The sequence below is a fragment of the Barbus barbus genome (assembly GCF_936440315.1).
Source record: "Barbus barbus genome assembly, chromosome: 7".
In the NCBI taxonomy this organism is placed as follows: Eukaryota; Metazoa; Chordata; class Actinopteri; order Cypriniformes; family Cyprinidae; genus Barbus; species Barbus barbus.
This window is the reverse complement of record NC_136735.1, coordinates 10,192,312-10,213,245: the sequence shown is the minus strand read 5'-3', so window position 1 is coordinate 10,213,245 and position 20,934 is coordinate 10,192,312. Positions and strand designations below refer to the sequence as shown.

Here is a 20,934-nt window from a genome sequence, read left to right as displayed (position 1 = left end):
AACATTGTGTGATACTCAAAATCTTTTAAGAGGTTTCCCGCACAGTCACACTTCACGGAGATTTGATATGAAAAACTCAAAGCTGAAACTGTGATGAAACTGTTGAAATACTTTAAATTTCGAGCATTGGGCAGACATTACTGTAGACATAATTCTCATATAATTCATTGAAACAATATGCTTGCAAATATTAATAGAGCAATAATATATGAATAAAGATTATATTCATGATAAATTATATTAAGATATTTTGTATTTTCATATAATTATTCATATCCCTCAAAATTGATATCTAGCTATTTAGATTGAATATGAGACCCCTGTATATTTGTAGCAATAGCCAACAATACATTGTAATCAAACTTATCGATTTTTCTTTTATGCCAGAAATCATTAGGATATTAAGTAAAGATCATGTTCCATGAAGATACTTTGTAAATTTCCTACTGTAAATATATCAAAACTTAATTTTTGATTAGTAATATGCATTGCTAAGAACTTCATTTGGACAACTTTAAAGGTGATTTTCTCAACATTTTATTGTTATATCTCAGCCCAAATATTGTCCTATCCTAACAAACCATACATCAATGCAAAGCTTCAGCTTTCAGGAAATGTATAAATCTAAATTTCGAAAATTTTACCCTTATGACTGGTTTTGTGGTCCAGGGTCACATATGTAAATTATCTATACATGTATGTGTGTACAAAATTATTTAAAATGTATATATTTTTTTAAATCAAAGAACAATAACATACAACGTTATCAAGAAACAAAATAAAAAGAAAAAAGATAGAAAGACAAATTATAAACTAAATATTGTAAAATTCACAAACTTTCAAAGTTCTTGCAGCTTTCTTATTCACAGAGTCTCTGATACTGTCAATATAAATACATATTTCAGTCAACAAAATCATAAAATTGGGTTTTTTATTGGTAAATTTACACTTATGAATGTGAAATTTGGTCAACAGAATAAGTAAATTAATTAAGTAAAAGTACTGTTCCTCTTGGTCAGGATAGTCAGTAAAGCCAAAAAGTATATTATTTTCCCATAAGAGTGAAGAAGGTTTAAACACTGAATATTTTCACTAATAAACTTTTGGACCTTACACTATAGTGTAACTGAGTACAGTGCCAAAATAAGTGTTTCCTCATATTCATTACAAAAAGTACAATTTACATGTATTCCTTTTTTAAATTTTTGTAAGTAATGATTTGCTGGACTAAATCTGTGAATGAGCTTATAAGAAACTTATTTCTAAGATGATATTTCTGTGGTAGGCTAACAACCACACTTTTCTCCAGCAAATCAATTTTCCATTCAATAAGGAGACCCAGTGAGACGAAATATAAGGTACAGTAACAATTTATCTTTGGAAAAGAGTACGAATAGCTCTATTATTACTCTTGGGGTATGATGAAAAATACATTTTTACCAACATAAGATTTAGTAACATCAAAAGGCACTGAACCGGGAGAATGGTCTTTATCAATACCTATAAACATCATTTGTGAAAATTATTTTAAATATGAATTATGTGGTTTTTAGCTGGTGCCATGCGCAGCGCTCTTGTCTTGTCAAGTTTCACTCAAACATCCCGAAATGGCATCCAAACTGCATCTTTTCTCTTTATATGTAACTGTATAGACTAACGTTATCCATGATGAATGGGAAGAAAGTGAGAAAGGATACATTGCAAGTCAATACATAAAAAGCTAATTTTACAGTTAGATATTTATACAGATGGAGCCAAAGATGAAGAAAATAGGTAGGTATAGGACTATCTATACCAACATTGAATGTAAGTATTGGGAAAAGATTACCTGATCAGTTATCAGTTTATACGGCAGAGATGATGGTGATTATTATAGTGTTGCAGTGGGTGGAGGAAGTAAAACCAGAGTGGCATGTTGTGTTGACTCTGTAGCAGCCCTATACAGTATGAAATCCAATAGAGAAGATTTAATGCTAGAAATCCATCAAAATTTATTTAGATGGCGAAGGCTTCAGATAGATGTGAGATTCTCCTGGGTACCTGCTCATGTAAATATAAAAGGGAATGAGAAAGCAGACAAAATAGCAAAGAAATCAACTAGGGTGAGTGAAATAATAAATATTCCCTTTGGTAAAGGAGAAGCTAAGGCAATAATTTAAAAAAATGATGAAGAAATGGCAGGACAGGTGGGACATGGATAATAGTGGAAGAAAATATTATAGTATGCAGAAATGTATTAATACACAGGGTGTGAATGGAAAGAATAGAAAGGAGGAGACAGTTTTAACCAGGCTGAGGTTTCACCATACAGGGCTAAATAAAACATGGTGTTTGTTAGGTAAAAGTAAATCAGATGAATGTATGGAATGTAAAATCACACAAAATGTAGAACATATACTGCTGCATTGTAGGAAGTATAGAGAAGAGAGGATTAGATTAAAGCAAAAGATAAACCAGACAGGAAGAAAATGGAACCTTGAGGGTGTTTTGGGAACAACAGGAGAAGGGGTAAAAGATGCACAGGATGCTGTTGTGGAATATCTGAAGGATCCAGGGGTATGTTATAGGATTTAGATAACATTGAAAATATTATTTAAAAAAAATATATATATATATTTATATTTGAGTGGAATCATTGAGATATAGGCTAATCCATGCTGCATACTCCGGTACAGTAGGTGGCGGTATGCACCTGATAAATCATGATTGCAATCCGCCATAAAACCAATAATAATAAGAAGAAGAAGAAGAACGTTATCCATGTGCGCTAAAGATCTGCGCTGAGGCCGCGGTGCGCTATTATTCATTGTCAAGTGCGCATGCGCAATGCGAGCACGACTAACTTGAAGTGCTAACACTGCACCACAACGAGGAGGTTACAGCCATACAGACATAATGGGAAAGAAACAGAAAAATAAGGGAGAAGACGGGTAAGTTAGGACACTGGCGAATGCGTAACACGGACTCTGTTAACAGCAGAAAGACCGTGCTGTTTATAATCTTGACAGGTTAATGTGAGAAGAGACACACTGTTAGCCACCTGGCTAGCTTCTGATGGACATGAGTTCATGTGCCGCCTTGCTTAGGCCTGTCTTACTCATTACGATACTGAGCAATATCATCAGCTGATCACTGACATTTACGTCTAGACTGGGTAATTTATTGTGAGCATTGCGTATTTTTCACGTTGGTGGCTTTAAAATGAGAAACGAGCAGATCTTGCTAGCCCCCTTGAGTCTAGATCCAGCAGCTGTTAGTGTTAGATTAGATCTGCTGTCCGAGCGCAGAAGACCCTAGTTTTTAAGGGCAGTGTCTTCTGTGTATTGCACACAGTGTTTGATTTCTCGCCTGGCAGTGCAACCTCATCCGTTTCTATTGTGCTGCTCGGCGCTTTGTCTTCAGGAAAACGCTCTTCTGTGGGATGCCGTCGACCTTTGGTCATGTAGAAACAGTGAGAGGCAGAAATCTCGGCTTGTGAAAATGTTCAAATTCTTCCAGGACTGTGGCAGTCTGGCACCAGCTGAGTTGGGCAGGATGAACTGTCCCACTGAGATCAAGGGGATGTAATTGTTAAATGTTAAATTGCACCTGTCAAACTGACAATATTGAGGATTTCTGATTATTGATAATTCAATCCAGGTTGTATTTATAATTTTCAGCTGTAGTGTGAGTGTGTGTATTCTGTCAGGGTTGCTGGAATTGCTAAAATGTACTTGTCTGTGAGATACTACATGTATTTTGTAAATTGATATAGTATATTTGGCTGGAATTAGGGAAGTTATTAACGTTTCATTGATGACACAGGCTAACAAATGGGTCTCTCTCTTTGTATGTATGAAGAGTTCAGATGCAAAAGCCTTTGTGCCATCTGAAATTCAGTTATTTCACTTTAATGACAATGAACAGAACTTATTAATTGATAAAACACAAGTTAAATAACTGAACCCACACACGAGAGCCTGAGAAAATGCTCATTTTGGAAGAAAATTTCAGATGGCACTAGGGCTGTCGCATTTCGTCGACTAGTCAATTTTTAAAAATCGTCGACTGACCGGCAAAATACCGGAAGTGGCGCATTTCACGGACGAGAATCCATAAAACACATTTTTAGACTATTTTCCTAGCCTGCATGATATATTAAACCCATTTAAAAATCACATTTAATTTATTTAAGATTTAATTAAATAATTATATGCGATGCAGTTCTCACAGTATATGCTCTTTAATTATTTACATGCGTCTCACAGCGGATCTGTTCACAGAAACTGTTATCATTTACATGTGGAGCATCTCAAACTCATCTCTGCATGTTGTTGTGAGTTTGTGTTTATTATAAGTTCATCTGGGAACGCAACGTGCGCCATTTCATCAGATTTGTAAGGTAATTTATTTCAAAATAAAAGCTCAATCCCTCACTCTGAGTTTACACGGTTTAATGTCCACATATTCATTTAATTACAGCGGCTGTAGCATTTCTGTCCTAAAGAAATGGACAAATATTAAAGATTAAGTGTACGTTTGAATTAAATGGTGCTTGGTCAATATTAAACAGTAATGTGTAAAAATAATCATCCGGCCGTCGGCTTATGCATAATCTACATTAGCTCTGTTGTTTAATAATTATGTATTTTAACAGTTTTGCTCAATAAAACCATATGATTTCTTGCTTTTACTATATTTGAACTAATTATTATTGCATCATTGCTATTATATGTATTTTAAGTCATTTTAAAAGCTATTGTTCACTTAAATAATTTTTTATTACCACAAAAAATATTATAGTAATAATAATAATTATAGGGCCCTATGAAATCCGTTTTATTTCCAAATTCAGTTTTTTAAATTTTATTAACCAAAAGGCCTGTCTAATTGAGTTTTACAGTTTTATCTGTACCAAATTCTGTTTTCCATTATTTTCTGGATTCCATTTTAATTGTTCCATTAAATTTTAATAATAAAAAGCATCTCCAATTAATTGATTTTATATTTTAAAAAGTATTTTTCAGAAATACTGCACATTTACATTTTCACCTAAATAAATTCTGGTAAATTGTTTTCAAAAAAGTGTTTTTTGATTATAATTGTATTATTATTAGACTAGAACACGTGGATATGTTGTCATTCTCACACTATAATACTGAACTGGGATTTCAGTGATTTGGACTATGAGATGGACACTTGCTTCTTGCACTCTGTTGCACTTCACTTTTGCTTTAAAAAAGGATTTCTTAGACATTTGGATTTTATTTGGTTTAATAAAATATTTAGTAAAACTGTTAATTTTTTTTTCTTGCGGGAAATTAATCGTTTAGATTAAACGATTAATCTAAAAATTTGTCAATAGATTAATCAAAATAGTCATTAGTGGCAGCCCTAGATGGCTTTTGCATCTGAACTCTTATACAGGTGCTGGTCATAAAATTAGAATATCATGAAAAAGTTGATTTATTTCAGTAATACCATTCAAAAAGTGAAACTTGTATATTAGATTCATTCATTACACACAGACTGATATATTTCAAATGTTTATTTCCTTTCATTTTGATGATTATAACTGACAACTAATGAAAGTCCCAAATTCAGTATCTCAGAAAATTTGAATATCAATTAAGATTTTTAGAAATGTTGGCCAACTGAAAAGTATGAACATGAAAAGTATGAGCATGTACAGCACTCAATATTTAGTTGGGGCTCCTTTGGCCTGGATTACTGCAGCAATGCGGCGTGGCATGGAGTCGATCAGTCTGTGGCACTGCTCAGGTGTTATGAGAGCCCATGTTGCTCTGATAGTGGCCTTCAGCTCTTCTGAATTGTTGGGTCTGGCGTATTGCATCTTCCTCTTCACAATACCCCATAGGTTTTCTATGGGGTTAAGGTCAGGCGAGTTTGCTGGCCAATCAAGAACAGGGATACCATGGTCCATAAACCAGGTACTGGTAGCTTTGGCAGTGTGTGCAGGTGCCAAGTCCTGTTGGAAAATGAAATCTGCATCTCCATAAAGTTGGTCAGCAGCAGGAAGCATGAAGTGCTCTAAAACGTCCTGGTAGATGGCTGCGTTGACCTTGGACCTCAGAAAACACAATGAACCAACACCAGCAGATGACATGGCACCCCAAACCATCAATGACTGTGGAAACTTTACACTGGACCTCAAGCAACATGGATTATGTGCCTCTCCTCCCTTCCTCCAGACTCTGGGACCTTGATTTCCAAAGGAAATGCAAAATTTACTTTCATCAGAGAACATAACTTTGGACCACTCAGCAGCAATCCAGTCCTTTTTGTCTTTAGCCCAGTCAAGACGCTTCTGACGCTGTCTCTTGTTCAAGAGTGGCTTGACACAAGGAATGCGACAGCTGAAACCCATGTCTTGCATACGTCTGTTCGTGGTGGTTCTTGAAGCACTGACTCCAGCTGCAGTCCACTCTTTGTGAATCTCCCCCACATTTTTGAATGGGTTTTGTTTCACAATCCTCTCCAGGGTGCGGTTATCCCTATTGCTTTTACACTTTTTTCTACCACATCTTGTCCTTCCCTTCGCCTCTCTATTAATATGCTTGGACACAGAGCTCTGTGAACAGCCAGCCTCTTTAGCAATGACCTTTTGTGTCTTGCCCTCCTTGCGCAAGGTGTCAATGGTAGTCTTTTGGACAACTGTCAAGTCAGCAGTCTTCCCAATGATTGTGTAGCCTACAGAACTAGACTGAGAGACCATTTAAAGGCTTTTGCAGGTGTTTTGAGTTAATTAGCTGATTAGAGTGTGGCACCAGGGGTCTTCAATATTGAACATTTTCACAATATTCTAATTTTCTGAGATACTGAATTTGGGACTTTCATTAGTTGTCAGTTATAATCATCAAAATGAAAGGAAATAAACATTTGAAATATATCAGTCTGTGTGTAATGAATTAATCTAATATGCAAGTTTCACTTTTTGAATGGTATTACTGAAATAAATCAACTTTTTCATGATATTCTAATTTTATGACCAGCACCTGTATATACATTCTCTCACACACACACACACACACATTTTATATATATATTGTATGTGTGACTGTGTACATATGTATAATATCCATGTATAAATACTTTTTTGGCAGGAGTACTTGGCATAATGATTTTGCCGAATTTTACCGAAAAACAATTTACCTTGTTTTTTATCTGGTTCAGATTGGATTAAGTTATTCAGTACCTAATTGTAATGATTATATAAAAATCTGTACATTGAAAGTGATTGATTGTCTGCTTTTATGTTCCACTTGTTTAAAGAAATTTTCTTTTTGCTTTGTTTTTAATGTATTAGGTTGAATTTAATATGTAGATTTTAGGTTTTGCTCTAATACTGGCCAATGTGGGACAGCAGTTTCACCTGGTTTGACCTGAATTTTCTTTTCGCTCTCTGAACTCAGTTGCTTGAATGGCTAAATTTGTCTGGGTCTGATGCTGAGCAGATTCTTGGTTTTTTGGCCTTGTGGGAGGTGGTTAAGTTGATTATCGCCCTAATGAGGGTGTTAACCTATGCTAACCCTTAAGTGCTGGTTGCCATGTCATTTCCTTTTCCAGTAATCTCAAAAGATGTCATGCAATCCAGCCATGAATTATCGAGAGTAGCATCAAAACAAGATTACCTGTTACTTAAAGACCATTGCTGCCCTTTGGTAAAAAGGCTTTGCATTGCGTCAAAGAACTGTGGTCTGCTAAAACATATTTGAACTTTTATTAAGCATTCCTCCATCTCTTCTCCATTCATTCAAGTCATTTGTCCATCTTTGGACTAACTGTTGTTTCATTACCTGCTCTGTGTTTGCTGAGGGCAGCAGGTTTATGTGTGTGAGGGATTTGCCCCGTGATGACTGTAATTTTCCCTTTCTGATGCAACAAGCATGCAAGGAGGGCTTTAGGCTCCACTATATAAGCAGCACAAGTTCACTTCCTCATCATTGCTGTGTTTGACTTGATTGGTAAGGTATTTGAGTTTAGGTGTTTAATATTATCAGTTTTTGTGTATATATATTGCTTTGTGCTTTCATTGGTTATCTAGAGTGGTGTTTAGGGATGTAATATGCATCTGTGCTGCTGGTGTAATGCGTTTTTTGATTCAAGAAAAATTGGTGATGCAAGATGTGTCCTCATTGCTATAGTGTATAGGCAAACTGTAATTTTGATGTTTGTAATTCAAATTTAGTCAACTTTTGGAAGTACACTAACATGTAGATGACCTCAAATCTAAAAGGCATGGAAAAAAGGATTTTAAGTTTCTCATTCATGTGCTGTAAAAAAACTAACTAATAGCCCAGTTTATGAGTATAGCTCAATATAGTGGTTGTAATATGGCAAAAATGTAAAATATTATTTTCTGCTTTTCATAGTGCCAAAGACGACGTTGACATCGACGCGCTTGCAGCTGAAATTGAAGGTGCGGGAGCAGGCAAGGAGCAGAACAAAAAGAGCAAGAAAAAGAAAATCAAGAAAGATGACTTTGAGTAGGTCTTCACTCCTTTCCTCCAACACTAACACAGTTCCAAAAGCCTTTTTATAGAATTTTTATAACATTATAAATGTATTCACTGTCACTTCTAAATAGTTTAATTAGTGCTGTCAAACGATTAATCAAGTTTTTGTTTGCATAGTATATGTGTGTACTGTGTATATTTATGTGTATATAAACAAAGACTTTTAGCACGGAGTTCACTACATCCTTGTGGGATAAAACTATTAATTAATTGAATTAATCTTATGCACCCTAAACTTTTGAACATGAATGTAAGTGTTTGGGAATTAATGATGGTCTCTTTTACTTGCAGTGAGGATGAGATCCAGAAAGAACTGGAGGCACTGTCAATAGAAAACCAAGGAGTAAAGTCTAAAGAAGCAGAAAAGGTATTCTTCATTAACATAAACTGATAATCACGTTCAGCATGCATTGTCTTTGTTTTGCTCTCTCTTCTGATAGTGCCAATTTTACAAGCTGAGTCATGTGCCATCGACAGCAATTTCTCCTTGCTTTTCTGTCTTAGAAATCTGATTCAGTAGTGGACGCTGAACCCGAGGCCGCTCTGAGTAAAGCGGACAAGAAGAAGGCCAAGAAGGGTAAAAAGGCAAATCTAGAGGATGAGGAAGGAGATGAAGATCAGGGTCAGAACGACATGGAAAACGAGCACAGGGCGAAAGACACCGAGACGGTGGCGGCTCCCGCTCCTGCTGGTGCTGCTTCAGACTCTGAGGACGAGGGTTCACGGTCATGGCCGAAACCTAAGCTTAATAAGAAAGGTGGACAAAAGGGTGCATCTGACTCAGAGGACGATGAAGATGGAGGTGCGAAGAAGGGTGAAAGAGCGGGTGACAATGATGAATCAGACGATGATTCTCAAGCCGCACGCAAGAAGAAAATTAAAGTCAAAACTAAACCAGACAGTGAGGAAGACGAAGGAGAAGAATCGGCCTTCAAGGTGAAGACAGCTGCGCAGAAGAAAGCAGAGAAAAAAGAGAGGGAGAGGAAGAAGAAAGAGGAGGAGAAAGCCAAGCAGAGAGCTAAGAAAGAGAAAGAAGAGGAGACCTTTAAGAAGGAGACCGGGAAACCTGCTACCACACCTTCCACAGAAGAGAGCAAGAAAATTGAGGCTGAGGCTTCAGTGGAGCAGGATGGAGCTGATGTCCAGGGAGAAGGTCAGATTGTCCTCTCAAGAGTGTTTATGTATGTGTATATGAACACTACCATTTAAAGGGCAGTGGCAGTTTGGGATTTTTTTATTATTATTACTATTCTGCAAGAATGCATTAAAATGATCAAAACAGACAGCAATGGCTATCTCTATAAGATTTCTATTGCAAATAAATGCTGTTTGTCTGAATTTTTCTATTCATTGAAGAATCCTGAAAAAATGAATCACTGTTTTCACTACAATATGATCAGTACAACTGTTTTCAACATTTTTTATAATAAGCAATGTTTCTTGAGCAGTAAATCAGTATATTAGAATGATTTCTGAAGGATCATGTGACACTGAAGACTGGAGTAATGATGCTGAAAATTCAGCTTTGCATCATAGGAATAAGTTGCATTTTAAAATATATTGCAGTAGAAAATAGATATTTCAAGTAGTTACAATTTTTTTTATAATATTATTATTACTTTTTTTTATCAAATAAATGCAGCCTGAGCACAAGAAACTGGTTTAAAAACATTAAAGATCCCTACTGACCCCAAACGTTTGAATGCTAGTGTGTGTGTCTTTTGATATTTATGTATTCATGTATTTTCTAAAATGAAGGAAAAGATTTATTCAAACCCACAGACACTATTTTGTGTATATTTATTCCTCTTTCTTTTTAGCACTTGGAAAAAATAATTTGGCATGGTTGTTTGAATCACAGAATTTTGAATGAGCTGTTTCATGGAAATTATTCAAACTTGCCAGTTGTAATGCCATTTATGTTACTGAAGTCTTAAAGCTCTAAAACGTGCAAGTCATGAGGCAAGGGGTGATAAAAACAAAAACAAAGTCAAACACAGTATAAGAAACTAAGTTGATTAAAGCAGCATGATTGTGAATATTGCTCTGTTTTTGCACAGAGGAGGCTGAGGGGGACAAAAAGAAAAAGGACAAGAAGAAGAAAGGTATGAAGGAGGAGAAAAAAAAGGGTCCCAGCAAAGCAACAGTCAAAGCAATGCAAGAGGCCCTAGCCAAAATGAAGGAGGAGGAGGAACGAGCCAAAAGAGAAGAGGAGGAGAGACAGCGACAGCTGGAGGAGCTGGAGGCTCAGAGACAGGAGCAGGTCAGTGGAAAGACTCAGTCATTCAAGCTCATGCTGTCAAAATCGTTATCGTTCCTTCATCTCTGAAACCTTCATCCACAGGAGCGTCTAGAGGCCGAGAGGAAAGAGAAGAAGAAACAAAAGGACAAGGAGAGAAAAGAAAGGCTAAAGAAGGAGGGAAAGCTCCTTACCAAGGCCCAGAAAGAGGCTCGAGCCAGAGCAGAAGCCACGCTGCGAGCGCTGCAGGCTCAGGGTGAGAACATGACTGACAGCAGCTTTCATGAAAGAAATGGTAAATATTTTTGGAGCTAATGGTGTCATTGGCTTCCTCTCAGGTGTTGAAGTGCCATCCAAAGATGCAATGCCAAAGAAGAAGCCTGTTTACTCTGATAAGAGAAAAAAGAAGCCAACAGCACAAACTCATGAAGGTTAGATCTCGACCTGTTTCTTTCTGTGTATTTACCTGTAGTAGTCAAGAATGGTTAAAGACATCCTAACATTTTTCATTGCTTATATTAGAAACTTCAGAAGTGGTATCACCCACATCAGAGACTCCTCAGCCAATCACAACAGAGATGGCAGTGGACAAACCTGAAGCAGAGCAAGGTAATTACTTTAATTTCTCAAATTTAGGTCCCTTTGAAATGTTTTATTACATGGTAACATTGTAATTACAATTGAGCCATTAAGAAATTTTTGCCATTATATTGTCATTTACAATGCTGCACAACAAAACTTGACTTTATAAAAACTCGAGTGTAAAATGTGTATATTACAAAATGTCTAAAATATCGCTTATTTGTATTGCTATTATGATTACTATTAACAGTTAAGGAGCCAAAAGTGGAGGGTGCTGATCTGGACGATTGGGAGGCCATGGTCAGCGATGAGGAGAAAGGTGGGTGTAAAGCATGCTTTGCCGCGGATACATGTCTTTTAAAACCATAAAGTAATTTGGTGGTGGTTTGTTGTGAGTGCTGATTAATTTGACATTTGTGCGTTCACAGAGATGAAGAAGGTTCACATCGAGGTGAAGGAAACACAGAAACCTGCTGAAGACCAAGAGAACGCTAGTGAGGAAGAGGACGATGAAGAGGAGGATGAAGAAGAGGAAGAAGAGGAGGATGAAGGAGAGGAGGAGAGCGAGGATGAGGTGGACAACAAAGACAGCAGCAACAAGATGACCACAAATAAAGCAAGAAAAGAGCAGAGCTCCGAGTCGAGCAGTGAGAGCGATTCGGACGATGACCGAAGCAAAGAAGAGAAACTTTATGACAAGGCCAAGAGACGCATAGAAGTACGCATACTGTCTTTTGCACATATATACACACACATTTTAGTAAACGAGGTGGAATCAACCGTGTTTTTTTTTGTGTTCAGAAACGAAGGCAGGAAAACCTGAAGAACATTAATTTGGACAAGCTCCGAGCTCCTGTGGTTTGTGTGCTGGGTCATGTAGACACGGGGAAGACCAAAATCCTGGATAAGGTGCGTTTCAAAGTGCCTGATGTGGACTTCAGCACCTGTGTTTTAAAAAAAAAAAAAATTTAAATAGTGTTTTCTTCTTCTCTGTTTGTCAGCTGAGACACACACATGTTCAGGATGGTGAGGCTGGTGGGATCACACAGCAAATCGGAGCCACTAATGTGCCCCTGGAAACCATATTAGAACAAATCAAGATGGTGAAAAATGTATGTGTCTTTCTGTAATACATATTTTCTCATTCTGTTTTTTCCCATGGGATTCTTCAAGGTTATTAAGGCATGTGTTTGTGAATTTGTATTAGTTTGACAAGGAGAACGTGAAGATTCCTGGCATGCTCATTATTGACACACCTGGACACGAGTCCTTCAGGTACACACCGTGCTATTTATTTTATTTTTATTTTTGCTATTTATTTAAAAAATATTACTGTTTTACTGTATTTTTGATCAAGTAAATGCAGCCTTGTTAAGCTTAAGAGACTTCTTGAACAAATCTTACCAATTCCAAAAATTGTTATTAATGGTTATTTATGTTTTTATATGAAAATTTGTATTAAATGTTAACTTGCCTGTTATAAAGTTTATAAAATATGTAGATACTGTAGAAAACCCATATCAGTCACCATGGGTTTTTAAACAATTTTTATAGTGTTTGTATGTTTAATGGCACTCTTCTCCACCCTTCAGTAATCTGAGGAACAGGGGTAGTTCTCTGTGTGACATTGCCATCCTGGTGGTGGATATCATGCACGGTTTAGAGCCACAGACAATCGAATCCATCAACCTGCTGAAGGAGAAGAAATGCCCCTTCATAGTAGCACTTAACAAGGTACCAGATACTGACTACCGAACACTGATACTGATGATTGCAGCAAGTATTTAAATACTAATGTGTTTTTTTTCTCAGATTGACCGTCTGTACGACTGGAAGAAGAGTCCAGACACAGACGTGGTGGCCACACTGAAGAAGCAGAAGAAAAACACCAAGGATGAGTTTGATGAGAGGGCTAAAGCTGTCATCGTGGAGTTTGCGCAGCAGGTCTGTTGTCATAGTCTTGTACAGTACAGTCACATTTACTGTTGAGTTTTATATACAAGTGCTGTCTCGTTCAACCTTCAGGGACTTAATGCTGCCCTGTTCTACGAGAACAAAGACCCTCGTACATTTGTGTCCCTGGTTCCCACCTCAGCCCACTCGGGTGATGGGATGGGGAACCTCATTGGCCTCCTGGTTGAGCTCACTCAGACCATGCTGGCTCGCCGACTGGCTCATTGTGATGAACTTCGGGCGCAGGTCATGGAGGTAAGAGAACAAGCTTAAATGAGTTCCTGCTAACAAGTCGTGACAGTCTGGTTTGGTATGTTTAATCACAATAGGTTTTTTTTTTTTTTTTTCCTTCCCATGGAGCCCAGCTATAATATAACCTCTGCTGTCCATCTTCTATATCTTAGGTAAAAGCTCTACCTGGAATGGGTACGACGGTAGACGTCATCCTGATCAATGGTTGTCTACGGGAAGGCGAGACTATTATCGTCCCCGGTGTGGACGGACCAATCGTCACTCAGATCAGAGGGTTGCTCCTCCCACCACCCCTGAAAGAGCTCCGAGTGAAGGTCTTATGCACAGTTATATGTTTAGTTTGCTGTATCCGCTATGTTGCGATTTAAAACTCTGAGCTTGTTTGTAACTCGTTATGTTTTTCTGCTCTCTGGGTACAGAATCAGTATGAGAAGCATAAAGAAGTATCTACGGCTCAGGGAGTCAAGATCCTGGGAAAAGATCTGGAGAAGACGCTGGCAGGTCTGCCCCTCCTCGTCGCTCATAAAGAGGATGAAATTCCAGTGCTGAAGGTAACTGTGTTACTTTACAAACCAATCAGTCATGTCCCTCTCTCTTTAAGAACATTCTGCTTTTCTTTGTCTTTAATCAGTCAAAAGTCAGAATTAACAGTTAATCTTATTGCTACATTGGTGACCATTCCTGCATGCTGATGTTGGTTGTTTATAGGACGAGTTGATCCGGGAGCTGAAACAGACTCTGAATGCCATAAAGCTAGAGGAGAAGGGTGTGTATGTGCAGGCCTCCACACTTGGCTCTCTGGAAGCTCTGCTGGAGTTCTTGCGTACATCCAAAGTGCCTGTAAGCTTTCAAACACTCACACATACTCTCATAAAACCCCTTTTATAATCTTTTATTGACGTATAGATATATCAGCCACTATTTTTAAGTTTATAAGCAATGTTTCCTCTAATCTGCGCGCACGCACATGCAAAAATGAGTTGGGAAAGCCATTTCATTGTATTCTAGTAAAAACTAAAGAATTGCAATGCTCGGGTAAACCGTTACAGAGTTAGAACCGGTGAATGCGGTAAAGGTTTCGTAGAAAGAGAATGATGTGTGCCGAATGAGTCGCTATAGAAACCGAATACTTCAATGGTTGCGGAAGAAATGGCTCAAATCGAGAGCCAACACAATGGCGTGACATAAAACGTCCTCATGTATTAAAGAAGAGTGGCTTGATTAAGTGCTGGAAATAGCAGATGATGGGCACAAAACTGAGACATTTACATTAACACACAGGTGTATTGTGCAAACTGTATTTCATAGGGATGTTTAGACAGCTATATAAGAATTCACGTTTTTTGAAAATATTTAAATTGCAGATCTCAGTTTAAATGCTTCAGTTTGTTTTGATGTTATATTATATAATGTTAGGCCTATATTATAAACCTAATAAATAATTGACCTTGTTTTAATGGGAGTCTCATATGCTCATTAACGCTGTATTTATTCAATCAAAAATACAGAAAAACAAACCAATAATATTGTGAAATATTATTGCTATTTCTAATATTGGTTTCCTATTTTAATATGCTTTAAATATAATTTATTCCTGTGAAGCAAAGCTAAATTTTCAGCATTACTACTCCTGTCTTCAGTGTCACATGATCCTTCAGAAATCATTCTAGTATGTTGATTTATTATGAGTGTTGAAACTGTTTGTGCTGCTTCATATTATTTTTGGAACATGTGATACTTTTTTCTTTGATTAATGCAAAGTTGAAAAGAGCAACATTAATTCAAAATATAAATATTTTCTAACAATTTATGTCTTTACACTCACTTTTTATCCATTTAACACATCCTTGCTGAATAAAAGTATTAATTTCTTAAAAAAAAAAAAATGTACGGACCCCAAACTTATGAATAGTAGTGTGTATTGTAACACAAAATTTCAGTTTTAATAAACAGTTATTTTTAACTTTTTAATTATCAAAGAATCCTGAAAAAATATGACAGGTCCCAAAAAATATTAAGCAGCACAAATGTTTCCAATATTGATTATAAATCAGCATATTAGAATGATTTCTGAAGGATCATGTGACACTGAAGACAGGAGTAATGATGCTGAAAATTCAGCTTTGCTTCACAGGAATAAATTATATTTTAAAGTATATTAAAATGGAAAATCAAATAGATCAGGGGTGGGGAACATGGATCCTGGAGTGCTGAAGTCCTGCAGAGTTAGCCTCCAACCCTGAAAAAAAATACCTAACTGCGGCTGTGTCCAAATTCAGGGTCTGCATCCTTCGGAGTACTCATTTGAAGGATGTTACGTCACAGCGCCGCGACGAAGGCTGTCCAAATTCGTAGGATCCTTCAAATGCGGCCCACAAATACGTCCTCCTTTTCCCCGAATTGGAAGGATGGGTGTGGTGGATCCTTTCCCGTCCTACCTATCCCATAATTCTTTTCGGCAGAGCGTAATGGCGGACGAAGCGAGCGGTAGCGGAGTGGTAGAGGAGTTTCTCTGACAAAACAAGCTAAAGTTTATGCTTCGGCTCAATGAATTTGTAGGAGAAATTAGTAGAATACTTAAAAACAAATAAAAATAGGCTATAATGGCTTACCTGGATGTGACTGTCTTGTAGTCTGATATAAAAAACTCTCCGACAACGAGCAAAGAAAGTATTTAATTTATTTAATTGCTTTATTTCTTCCAAAATAATTAAAATGAGGAGAATAACTCTTTGTTTGTCCATTTTCCCACTTCTTGCTTGGCGCTGTCACAGTTGCTAGGCGACAGGATATGAGCAACGGGTAAGGGAGGGAACTGAAAGAAGGGTAGGCTGTCCAAATTCACAAACACCGACTTCCGGGTTTTGCGGACGTCGGAGGATCCCTCCTCCTTCAACCGGGTAGGAAGGATCCTAAGGAGGATGCAGACCCTGAATTTGGACACAGCCTGCATCTTGAAGACCTTGATTAGCTGGTTCAGGTGTGTTTGATTAGGGTTGGAGCTAATGCTGCCTTCACATGCTATCGGAAACTTCCTATTTCCCACTTATGAAGTTGTGATTACGAGCTTATCGTATTCAAGTGACAATCATATAAACATTCACCGCACTATACATGCAGTTTACTGACAATTCTGGAATTTCGTTGAAATACATGTTTATTTCACTTCTTATAAAACACACAATATGCTTCGAATGATCGTTCATATCTAGCCTATAAATACACTAGTGACAAGACAAAGGGATGTAGTTGTTGTGAGAACAGCATTGACAGCAGCAATGGTTGTCCCCTCCACCATGTTAAAGTTTATGACTCGGAAACTTGGGTATCAAAATTATTTCCCAGTAGTAAATACGACTTGAGAGGCCGCTCACGTCTAATTTCTGATCAGGAAACGTGTATTTACGATAATTCCGATAGCACGTGAAGGCAGCATAAACTCTGCAGGGACACCGGGCCCTCCAGGATCAACGTTAGATACAGCCTTGATGAGCATAAGAAACTTCTTCCAAAAACTTTACTTATCCCAAACCTTTGAAGGGCAGTGTATTATAGTTAAAAAATGTTTCCTTGGGTAACCTAAAATGTACATCATTTAGTTACATCAAGGGTCAAATCAAATATAAATAGCACATTTTTTTGTGCGTGCGCTGTACAGGTCTGGTATAAAGAATGTTTTTGCTCAGGTGGCCGAAATGTCCGCCCAATAGAGAAAAGTTTTGCTCGGCAAGAAAATAATTAGAGGGAACATTGTTTATGAGCACTGGTTAATTGAGTTTTTCTGTTTGGCTGATGTGTTAGAAGTGGGACTTTTATTTTGACAGCACTGAAAAAGCCAGTGTCTGAGCGCAGGACCTCCCATTCTCCATTAGTTTACTCATTAGTCTTAGTTTAACAGTTCTGTTTAATAAAATATTACAGTGCTTATACCATTTGTATGAATTTTATTTTATTTTTTTCAGAAAAATACTATAATAGGAAGTTGCCATTTAAAGTTTACTTATTTTTTTTTATCCAGTTCAGATTATTTTTTTAATAATTCTACTGTTATGTCTCAGTCATTAAAAAATCTATATCGGTCAACTGCAACTCAAGAAATTACATTTGAGCTACTCTAAAAGAGACACCATAAATTGACGGCATCTCTGTACGAAGCACAAATAGCTCTCCTCACATGTAGCACAGATTCACTATTGATTCCAGTCAAGTTTAATGGTAGCATTTTGCATAAAAATACATAGTCCACAAATATTGGTCAGTTTTTAATTAGATTGTATTTTGAAGAATAAAATGAAATGCAAATATATTTATAATCAGCATTTCATTAATCAGCTGTTCAGGTGTTTGTATCCCCACTTAAATTCTCTGTCTGTCTCTCTAAGTATGCTGGCATCAACATTGGTCCTGTCCACAAGAAAGACGTCATGAAAGCTTCCGCTATGTTGGAGCATGATCCACAGTATGTAGTCTGATTGATACATAATATATCTCTTGTGAGATTGTTATCCTAATCTTTCGCTCTCTCATTCTATAGGTATGCAGTGATCCTGGCTTTTGATGTGAAAATAGAGCGAGATTCTCAGGAGCTGGCCGACAGCCTCGGTGTGCGCATTTTCAGTGCTGAGATCATCTACCATCTGTTTGACGCCTTCACCAAATACAGAGAAGACTACAAGAAACAGAAACAGGATGAGTTCAAGTGCGTTATCTACTGCCCTCATCCACCTCTTCTTTTTTCATCATTGACATACACTACCATTCAAAAATTGAAACTTTTTAGTTAAGACTAAAAATGAATGTTTATTCAACACAGAACTATTCAAAAGTGACCAGTAAAGACATTTAAATGTTATGTTTTCAGAATCCGGAAAAATGTCAGTTTCGATCAAAAATATTAAGCAGCAATTGTTTTTAACATTGATAATCTTGAGCAGAAAATAAGGATCATGTGACACTGGAGTAATGGCACTGCATATTCAGCTCTGCATCACAGGAATAAATTTCATTTTAAAACATATTCAAATAGAAAACAAGTTGTAATGTTTTACAATATTGTTTTGGTACATTTTGGATCAAATAAATGCAGCCTTGGTGAGCATTAGAGAATTCTTTCAAAAACATAAAAAAAAATCTAAGAAACCAACCCCAAACTTTTGAATGGTAGTGTACAATTCATCATTAACTCAACATTTTTGGCAATTGAATCATTTTACGTCACAAACAAGACTAAATTCTTTAAGGCTTTGGTTACAGTGGTTTGTTTGAGGAACGGGTAATTTCTCCTGAACGTTTGCAGTCTGAATATCTGAAAGTTTCCCTCTTTTTCAGACACATAGCTGTGTTCCCCTGTAAGCTGCGTATATTGCCCCAGTTCATCTTCAACTCCAGAGATCCCATAGTCATGGGTGTCACTGTGGAGGCTGGAGTACTGAGGACGGGCACTCCTCTGTGTGTGCCCAGCAAAGGGGTGAGACATGTAGAGAGTGTACACTTTAAGCTCAACAATGAAAGAAGCAGAACAACTCAGGTTTTGGGAAAAACCTTTATATTGTTTGCATTAATTTGTTCCACCTTTTCTCTCCTTCTCTTAGTTTGTAGATATTGGCATTGTGACCAGTATTGAAATGAATCACAAGTCTGTAGATAGCGCTAAGAAAGGACAGGAGATCTGTGTGAAAATAGAGCCAATTCCTGGAGAATCACCCAAGATGTACGGCCGACACTTTGAATCTGTAGACTTCCTTGTTAGCAAGGTATACTCTCTCCCTGCATACTGAAATAAAGCCACTGGAGCTCACAGGATGCCTAGTTTTTTGTTTTTGTTGAAATTTGTTGGAGAAAAACCTAATACACATGTCATTTAAATGAGACTCAAATGCCTTCCTTTATCTCTTCTAGATCACCCGTCAGTCAATTGATGCTCTGAAGAACTGGTTCAGAGACGAGATGCAGAAATCAGACTGGCAATTAATCATGGAACTGAAGAAAACCTTTGAAATCATCTGAACACACCAGTGATTGTGACTGACTGACGTAGATCTCAAACGCCCCCCGTGCACACATACAAACGCTATACGTTGTACACTCCTAAAGGTCACGTGTGATTCTGGAGTCATCAGTGTTGCTCATACATTTAAGGACATTTGTACCCCGACACAGACTTGCACAGTCCTGTGTCGAGGACTAGTTTCTCCTGTGCATGGGCGAAAACTCACAACACTCCTCTTTTCCTCTCCAACTCTTTTTTTGGGTGGTGGGGAGTGTTGGTGACAAAATAAAAAGCAAGGAAAAAAGTTTTTCTGTGAGAAACTGAAACTATTACCACTGTTTTAAACAGTGAGAAATGTTAGACAACCTTTACAGTTATTCCAGACGTGCCTGTTCTCTCCTGATCAATCCGGTTTTCTCCACAAAGTTCACTGTATGGCTGGATTAAATTTGAGCTGCTTATTTAGGCCTGAGGTCTGACCTTAGATTTACATCAAAAGTGAAGTCAGTGTGGCTTTCGTGAATGACCGCTGGAGATTTCACCAGGATTTTAGATATCAAAAAACATTTACCTTATCAGTATTTTCATTTGCCCTGCTTTTTTCCTTCCTTTCTGGAGTGCAGTTCTTAAATTGTCCTTTTTAAAACCATCATCCCAGCCAGAAACAGACTCTCTCTCCCTCTCTCGGGTTTCCTCACACCTTCACCCGGAGTGTGTGAACTTGGATGAAAGGCCCTTCCCTTCCTGATTTTGAATATGAAATATCAAAGAAATTGACATGTGAAAATCAACAATAAAAAGATGGCCTATTTATAGATGTTGTTCTTTCTCAAGGTTTGGTTTTGGTGATAAATACACAGGTTCATATTACAAAAGAAGAAATAGACATTATATTTTGTGTAAAGAAAAGGAGACCGTTTTTGAGCACCACAAAGATTTGTGACATTATTTTTGCTCAAATGTCAAGAGTCCGTTATAATGTGGGAAAACTCATCCCTATTATTGTGATGTGGAATTTATTTATTTTTTTTACTAAAATTAAGTATAAAACATAGTTGTAGGCGATTAAATTTATGCTGGTTTTAATCATTAAAAATTGTATTGACAGAATGGTTTTCAGTACTTCATTGCCGCACATAGAATGTATATTAATATTATATTGATTCGTTTATTTATTGCTATATTACATTAGAATTTCAGAGAAAATCTACTTGATTATGAAAATGTTTGAAAATCCTAAAGATCCTTAAATGTTTTTCCTTTATGTGAAATGCAATGAATTCTAGTCAGTGACCAAACGTTGTCCTGCGGGGGAAAAAAAAGTGTATTTATTTATCAAAGAGTTTAATTTACTTCTTAATTCATCTGTGGGGTTTTATGAGCGGCAGGTGGCGCTAGGGGTA

The 20,934-nt window shown here is 37.2% G+C and overlaps 1 protein-coding gene across 1 annotated transcript; it reads left to right on the top strand.

Moving 5' to 3' along the window:
* Window positions 1-2,746: 2,746 nt before the first annotated feature.
* Window positions 2,747-20,639, top strand: LOC306872503 (eukaryotic translation initiation factor 5B-like). Its single transcript, XM_079421091.1, has 24 exons — window positions 2,747-2,930; window positions 8,373-8,486; window positions 8,808-8,883; window positions 9,021-9,669; window positions 10,577-10,779; window positions 10,861-11,011; window positions 11,094-11,186; window positions 11,278-11,364; window positions 11,588-11,656; window positions 11,766-12,055; window positions 12,139-12,246; window positions 12,339-12,449; window positions 12,545-12,612; window positions 12,930-13,071; window positions 13,150-13,281; window positions 13,363-13,545; window positions 13,695-13,856; window positions 13,962-14,093; window positions 14,251-14,382; window positions 17,925-18,001; window positions 18,077-18,241; window positions 18,871-19,009; window positions 19,134-19,295; window positions 19,441-20,639. Exons 1-24 carry the CDS (start codon window positions 2,896-2,898, stop codon window positions 19,546-19,548), a joined length of 3,588 nt encoding a protein of 1,195 aa, XP_079277217.1. The 5' UTR covers window positions 2,747-2,895; the 3' UTR covers window positions 19,549-20,639.
* Window positions 20,640-20,934: the final 295 nt, after the last annotated feature.

Bases quoted from the DNA above. Each gene is read 5' to 3' on its own strand.
- LOC306872503 (XM_079421091.1), top strand. From the start codon at position 2,896: ATGGGAAAGAAACAGAAAAATAAGGGAGAAGACGG. The intron at 13,546-13,694 runs GTAAGAGAACAA...TCTATATCTTAG, and splicing joins TTCGGGCGCAGGTCATGGAG to GTAAAAGCTCTACCTGGAAT. The intron at 14,383-17,924 runs GTAAGCTTTCAA...TGTCTCTCTAAG, and splicing joins TGCGTACATCCAAAGTGCCT to TATGCTGGCATCAACATTGG.